Raw genomic sequence first — 8,113 nt, 5'->3', positions numbered from 1 at the left:
TAGGGAATAATCATAGATGGTTAACCAAATAATTAGCAAGTGCAGTAGATGCTCGCTGTTAAAGATTTCTTGGGCACGGCCTAGCTAAAATGTAGAGGCACTGCCATAGAACTTGCGCATGCTAATATATAGTTAGACAATTGTAAACTAAGCAGTTTCAAGAGAACGAGGTAAGAGTAAAGACAACACCTCAAGCTAGCTACGCAATGGAAATATTCCATATATATTGGGGACCCCTAGCAAGTTGCAACTGAGCTAGCCTCGTACCCGAGGCAGGAGGTGTGGGCATAGCAAGATGCATGTTCAGGTTTAAAAGGGAATAATTTTGACTGGTAATTATAAGAATATAAATTGGAGAAAAATATAACTCAGGGATATATGTAAAGGATCATATGAAAAAAGAAGGCAGGAGAGATACAAAGTGGAGGTAAGCGAACAGAGATATCATGCCCTAATACCCCACAAGTGAAAGAAGAAAAGGAAAGTAGGAGAAAAATCAGCTTTATAGGGAATAAGGAGAGGATTGGATGATTGAACTCTAGTAAAGTCACTCTTCCATTAAATTTTGAATGTTCATTTCATGTCTAATTGTACATTTTCATCCAAGTCTTTATAAAAGAGAGAAGGTAGGGGGAAAAGGCAAAGGAGGCAGGCATTGACAGGACAGAGATCGGCTAGGGTTTGCGGTGGAAGTGGAGGTGGAGGTGGAATAATAATAGATAGCAGATAGTTATAATCATGGGGGAAGCATATTCACTTTCCTCTTTGTCATCACTTTCTAAGGCATGATTAGAAAAAAGTTCATCAATCTTCTCTCCTCCCCTTAAAGAAAAGCATTCCTCTTCCTCTTACCCTCCACTTTTGTCCAATACTCACCCAATCAAAAGACTTGCTTCCCAAGGCTTCTACAATACTACTCCCTATATATATATATATATATATATATATATATATATATATATATATATATATATATAGAGGAGAAAAGTTGAAGACCATGATGATTAAAATTATACCTTGTTAATCAGCTATTGATCTTAATTGGATTGGCTTGAAGCTTCAATTACAAGATTGTATGTGGTGGGTCAATGAACATTTAATTGCCTGTTTAACTACCATAATACTTGACAACACACGTTTCCATGAGCCGATTTTGGACCCCTTTTTATGAGCTAAAAAGGTATTAGGGTTTATAACTCACCTCCCTTCAATCATACGCTGACAAATATATATAGGTGGTAAAATTCAACAAAATATTCCCTCTCCGGACATTCATTTTATGTAATCTTATCCCAAAGAACCACCTAATTAATTCAAATTAGATCCATGCAACACCCATTAATTTATTTATAATATTGGATTATATATATATATAAGTACATGGTTTTTGTGCATAGAGACAAGCTTAGCAAGGACGCTTCGTGGGACATTCTAGCATGCTTCGTTTGATGCGTGGATCTAGTCCTAATTCTAACATACTAGATCTAATTCAAAATCTATCACAGTATTACCGAGAAAATAAGAGGCTGTCATAGTAGGAGTACTTAACTATGTTCCAGCGAGGCCCAATCCAAATAGACCATTGGATCAAAATATTAATCTCGGCCTAGTTCAATAAATTAACCTTAAAAAACTTGAAATCCAGATTCTAATTTGTTTGAGTTTCTAGTTAAATAGTGTTGACTTGATAAATCTTGGTTGATTTTATTAAAATTTTAATGGTTTCATTGATATGATTAAATCCAATACAAACTTAATCAGTTAAATATATCAAAGATTTTTTTTATTAAAAAAACCAACGTCTTTTTAAAATAAATAGTTAGAGACTCACTATAACCCTAATCCTTTTTCAAATCAATCCCTAGATTATTCATTTATCGAAAAACATTTAACAACTAAAAAAATAAATAAAAAATGAGAATAAAAGGGGAAGGATGAGCATGGAGAATTTTAAAATACCATTGTTTCTTTGCTGATGAGCCACTGATAAGCTTATAGAACCACTGGATCAACTTAATGTGCATGGTGAAATTTAGAATGTAAACTGTAATTTTTAAAAAATAAAAAAATAAATATAAAAACAATTAATTTATAAAATAGTTAGGGTAATTTTCCAATAATTATTTGCGTTAGCAATCAACGAAAAACTATTTTACTGATGAATTGAAAAAGACACATCCATAAGCCTATTATTAAGCGAGAATCAAACAAATGTTAAACCAGGCAGTGCAGCCCAGCATCACTTTCGTGATCAAAATGCTCGTGGTCCAGTAAAAGGAAATTTAGTGGGACGGATGACCCTGTATGTCGTCGTCAGGCCACTAATTGATTTACAATAAACCTTGCAAACATGAAACACCCTCTAAAGTACTGGCGGTGCCCTCTAAACTGGTGGTGATTTTGATTGACATATATATATATATATATATATATCTTTTAACCTGATCTAAGCTAAGTCTTCATTAACCTAATCCAAGCTAAATCTCAAGTCAATAGTTAAGCAAAATCTTGTAAGTTGTAACTAGAAAATGAACACGGAAGGTTAAAATCAGAAACATTAATTCAAGGTTAATGTTAATTAAATTGACCTATACGAGACTTTTTTTATATGGTTTAGGCCGAAGGCCCAGAATGGTAACTGGCCTTGGTTGGATCCCTTCCATGGGCTACGAGACTTTTTAAGAGGCGAGGAGTGACTTTAGTGTCCGTTTGGAAATCTGTTTTTTATTAAAATTATTTTTAAAAAATTTAATTAATTTTTTGTGTTTTTGAATTATTTTATTATGTTAATATTAAAAATAAAATTTTAAAAAATAAAATAATATTAATATAATATATTCCCAAATCAAAAATATTTTAAAAAAACAATTTTCCACACAAACACGACCACTGCTTTCACTTCTCAGGTATATTTGATATGATATTTTTTTAAATTTTTTTAAAAAAAATTATTTAAAAAAAATTATTTTTTTATATTTTTAAATCGTTTTCACATACTGATATCACAATTAATTTTTAAAAAATTAAAAAAAAATTATTTTAATATTTTTTAAAATTAAAAAATAAATATTTTAAACCATCACGATACCAGATACACCCTGGTATGACACCGCACCACAGTTACAACATGGAAATGCCATCAAGTAATGCAATGATCGACTATCAGTACAACAATAAAAGGCCCTATCGGATACAACTCCATGAATGTAAGACCAACTCTGTTGGTTGGCTTTGCAAAGTTGAACCTTGCCAATCTCTCACGTTAGTCAAATTGAAAGGCGTTCAACCATGAAAAAATTTGTCGAATCCCCCTTGCATCTCACCATACAAGGGGGGGCTCACCGAGAATAGCTGCATGATTTGCCCACACCTCTTCATCATTGAAGATTTCACAATTACATGCAATATGGTTTTCCTCCATACACCCCTTACATCTCACAACACATAGCTGCATCACACTCCAGCAACAGCCATAATCTTAAGCCAATATATAGCAACAAATATCAAAACTATTTTGATGTTACTTGAATCACATGAAAAGAATCAACCACGCAACTGTTACAAGATTAATATTCTTACTAAAAAATGTAATGATATATATCGTAAAACTTGATGTAAAGTAAATGGAATTAAAAAATGTAATGAAATATTTGGTAAGACTTATGAGTTATTGCAGTATAAATTTCATCCATCGGGGAAAAATGGAATTGAAAAATACAGTCGAATCATGTCGAAGCATAGCTAAAGCATACCCAGGCTTATTCTAAACCATGTAATTCATTAAAACAGAGTGCTATGCTCTAGATATCCCTAAATTAAGAACCTCGCAATTTCCAAGACATATGAATAAGCAGACAAGGAACTCGATCTATGTAAAGATTGAGAAACATGCTATAGATTGAAGTTCCAAAAACAGCAGATATTATTATAAAGCAACTCAAGATTCTAATAAATACAAATGGAAAGAAAACATCAATGCTAGATCGTTATCCTGACCTAGTTTCTAACTAGAGCATGTTTTCTACAACAATTGACTGCCTTCATCTTTCGATAGTAGATCAACATCATTTGATTACAGAGTAATTAACTCTTTTTACAAATCATATCAAATAAGTTTTGCCTTCGCAGATTTAGTGAGCATAAGCCTATATAGGGATGAAGGTAATAGCACTCCGCCATGTGTTAATGGCACTCCAATTTCAGCCAAAGAAAGATGTGGCTGGACAGACAAGTGGAGTGTCATTAGCACTTGATGCAATGCTATTAGTCACGCTCCTAAATTAGCAGAGACAAATTTGCAAGTTATTGAATGAGATAGGACAAACCTTCCAAAGCAACAAGTGTCATAATTCAAAATACTTCAAAAAGAAACTTCAACATGTCACCAGAAAAATATATGACACAAGAAGAATTCACTTCTACATTTTCAAATTGTTTATACCAATTTTCAGTTCCTTTCAATTCATACACAAACCATCCAAATGGATAAAGAATCCCCTTGCACCTGGAAGTCTTTTTGTATGCAGAACGTTTGAAGAAACATTTACACCACAAAAGTGCAACAGCAACCAGTATGCAAGCAATAAGCAATTATAAAAATGCCATGAACATTGCACATAACACTAGATAGCATTAGAGATTCATATGTATCCCATTACATATAAACTTCCATGCCAATAAACTTGGAGGAATGACACAGGGGACAAAAACTAAGCTTACTTTCACAATCCTTACAGAGGCAGAGATGCTTACAAGGTAACAAAAGCATGCAAACTTCATTGACTCTGCAAGCCTTACAAGTCATCAGCTCCTTCATGTCATTATTGTCATTGGAAAGCAGGTGAAAATCAATGGCACGGCCATTGCAGCACGAAGCTGTATCATCCACCTCACTGTCACCACAACCTTCTTTACTATCTCTACTTTGAGCATAGACTTGCTGGATGTTGAACTTGATGGCATTTATCATGTTTTCATTGTATCTGGCCCGTTCCTGCCATGCACCTGCTTCCATAGACAACTGTTCCATTTTCTCTTCAAGTTCCATGTTCTTCTTATTGATGCTCTCCACCTCTGCTTCTTTCTGACGAAGTTTTTGAAGAACCTTCTCTTCCACAAGTGAGATAGTTTGAAGTTGGTCGGCTTGGACCTTCTCTAGGATGGTTTGCCGCAGTCGATCACCCTATTAGACATACAAGCAAGTTAGAAATATTTTCCACGCACCTCACACTATGATAACGTGATAGGCAAAAAATAAAATAAGAAAAAAAAGACATTCAAGTAATGCAAGAACAGTTCCCATTAAGTCCAGCAGGTAAAACCAGTTTGGTGTACCCCATCTTCTCCTCCACAACCATCAATTCAATCAAAAGCAAAGAAAAAAACACTGCAAACAAAAGCAAAGCCGATCAAATCTTCACAGCGGAAGGACATGAACAGCCAAAGGAAAAAATTAAAGAACGACACCCTCCAGAATACCTCTATAAACATTTTTCACACTAACTTCCACAACAAATGGAATTCCGGAACTCTACTTAGAAAGTTGAACGCAGTCATTGAGTTCCAATGATTTTGAATGTTTTACATGGTGCCACCTAAGAGAATTACTGAACAACATAAAGATCCTCAGACAAAAGACAACCACACCACCATGCATCTAGGATTAGCAATTTCCATCTTTTTGTTGAGTCTATTGATTTAATGTAGTCCAACATTAGTTTTAAACCTACAAAAACAATTCACAAAGCAAATGCTTACATCTAATTGAATAAATATATTAAACTAGATACAAATAAATAGTGAAGTGATACTGACAAGAAGCATTATCACCAGAGAGAGAAACAGAGGACCAACTCTTCCCAATTATCTTTATATTTCATTATTCTAGATTTTGAAAAAACTGTGCTTTTGAAGTTAAAATGATAAACAGGCAGACTTCAAATTCCTAGGAGCAGCGTGGAATTCATGCATCATGAAGTATCACTTTGAAAGCCTAACTGTGACAAGAGGCAAACATGCAAAAAATATTGCATAACAATATAGAAACAAATCCATGACCCAATACACAAACTGCTTAATTCTGAATCATGGGATGTGAAGTAATCAAGTACTTACTTAAACTAACAGGTCATAGATGACACACATCAGTATAAGAAACATATTAAATGAAGCTGCAGCAACCAGTATTTGCAAATTAAATGAAGTGCAATGAACTAGCAAAAAAATGTAACAAAGTGAAAGAGAAGCAAATAAACCTAAAAAATGGCAACAGGTAAGGTCATTTTGCATTGAAATAAAGCTGTTATCTTTAAACAAATCCCAACCTGAATTTTGAGGAATTTATCAACCTCCACATCCTGTCGCTGCAATTCACTATCAATATCATCACCAATAAGCGATAACAAAGCCGAGTCACCAGAAGATGAAACACGGGTATTGTCAAGAGACAACCCTAACCCAGTTGAGACTGATCGTGCTTGCAAGAAATCAACAGAGGAAATCTGGGAATTATTCTCCAAAAAGTCTTGCTCCTTCAATCTCTTTCTCTTGGGTTCTAGCCCATAATTCCACTGCAATTCAAGTCCCCCATCACTGCCATCATTCCCAGGACCCGGAGCAAACCCCACCACATGAACTAGAACAACAACCACAAAATACCCAAGATTTTATGACTTGATTTAAGACCATGCTAGCTAATTACATAAAACTTGGTAGCCAAATTGTAAATAATCAAGCTTGATTTATCCTAAAATTGATAGAAAATTAGTAGCTGATATTTTTTAATTAATTAACATAAGCAAATAAATTAAAAAATCCACCGTCTAGTTCGCAATGATTTCTTAGCTAGAAAAATAAATCAAGCAGTAAAAAGAGAAGTCGGGAAACTTACAAGGAGGGACATAGGGAGGATGCTGAGACTGATCTTGCAAATTAGAGGGATTAAAATAAGCCACTGCCGGAGAAATCTGGCTGTCGATTGCATATAAATTCCTGGATTGCATAAAAATTGATAAAAAAAAAAAAAAAAAACGTTAGCCTTGGAAGAAATCAATGTAAAAACTGTCCTTTTTAACCTAATTTACCTCAAATTCTTAGGTTGTTGTTGTTGCTGTTGAGGTTGGTAGTGCTGTTGAAACTGGTGTTGGGGATGAGCCATGATGAGAAGGGAAACTCTAGAGAGAGAGGGGGGGAAGAGAGATGGGCTCTCGGTCCATATAGGGAAGGGCGAGGTGGCCGATGGCGGTGATTCTTAGTATTTTCCAGAAGGGCCTGAAATTATTGTGAGTTTGTGTTTTGGCATCGATAGTTTAGCTAATTAATAATTTGGCCGGTTCTTGGTTCACCGTTTGACTCTACTAATTGGGCTAGGTCCGGTCTAGTGTATTAGCTTCCTGTCCATGTTTGATGCTAAACTACGTCGTTTATATGATTTCTACGTGATTAGTATTTGATAATAATTTAAGTGGTTGGTTTTAGTGGTTAAGAAAGTTTGTTTTATTTAAGTTTTTAAATTTAAATTTCAGAGATAATATTTAAGAAAAAAACAAAAAGGTTTGTTCGTCACCTTTTGTACTTAAGTCTAAGATTAATAGATTTACGAGTCTGGGAGAGAACATTAGACATAAAAACCCTAGAAATTGTTATATATAATAAAACTACATCATTGGAAACCCTTCGTCTCACCTGCCCAATAATTATATCAACGTTCCCTTATTTAAAGATATGTTTGCTGGCAAACTCAATAAATTGAAAGAGAAGCCTAAGCTTGAGGTAAATTAATAATTGTTTATGTGAATAAAAAAAATATTAATAATAAAAAAAATTAAGAGATGAATGTAAATCAGGGTATCTAATCACATAAAATAAAACATTCACCTGATTGTACTTACTGAACTTATTTATTAAAATTAATAAAAGTTAAATTCATATCCTAAAAAACCTATGATTTAAAAGATAAATACAAATGAAACTGACTGAATAAACTTATCCCATAAAAAATAATACGCAAGGCCGAACACATTAGCAATATTATTTAAAAATTAATATTTTTTATTTTAAAAAAATGAACTTCATTTGTATAAAATAAATAAATAAAATTATAGAAAAATTAGAA

The 8,113-nt window shown here is 33.6% G+C and overlaps 1 protein-coding gene across 1 annotated transcript; it reads right to left on the bottom strand.

Annotated features, from left to right (window-relative positions):
- Nucleotides 1–4,610: 4,610 nt before the first annotated feature.
- LOC7464919 (probable BOI-related E3 ubiquitin-protein ligase 2) lies at nt 4,611–7,268 on the bottom strand. Its single transcript, XM_002320746.4, has 4 exons — nt 7,083–7,268; nt 6,890–6,990; nt 6,324–6,634; nt 4,611–5,182 (listed from the first exon to the last, which is right to left on the bottom strand). Exons 1-4 carry the CDS (start codon nt 7,154–7,156, stop codon nt 4,655–4,657), a joined length of 1,014 nt encoding a protein of 337 aa, XP_002320782.4. The 5' UTR covers nt 7,157–7,268; the 3' UTR covers nt 4,611–4,654.
- Between the last annotated feature and the right edge of the window lie 845 nt (nt 7,269–8,113).

Source organism: Populus trichocarpa, chromosome 14, assembly GCF_000002775.5.
Source record: "Populus trichocarpa isolate Nisqually-1 chromosome 14, P.trichocarpa_v4.1, whole genome shotgun sequence".
In the NCBI taxonomy this organism is placed as follows: Eukaryota; Viridiplantae; Streptophyta; class Magnoliopsida; order Malpighiales; family Salicaceae; genus Populus; species Populus trichocarpa.
The sequence above is the reverse complement of the archived record's forward strand: the minus strand, read 5'-3'. Positions and strand labels throughout refer to the sequence as shown.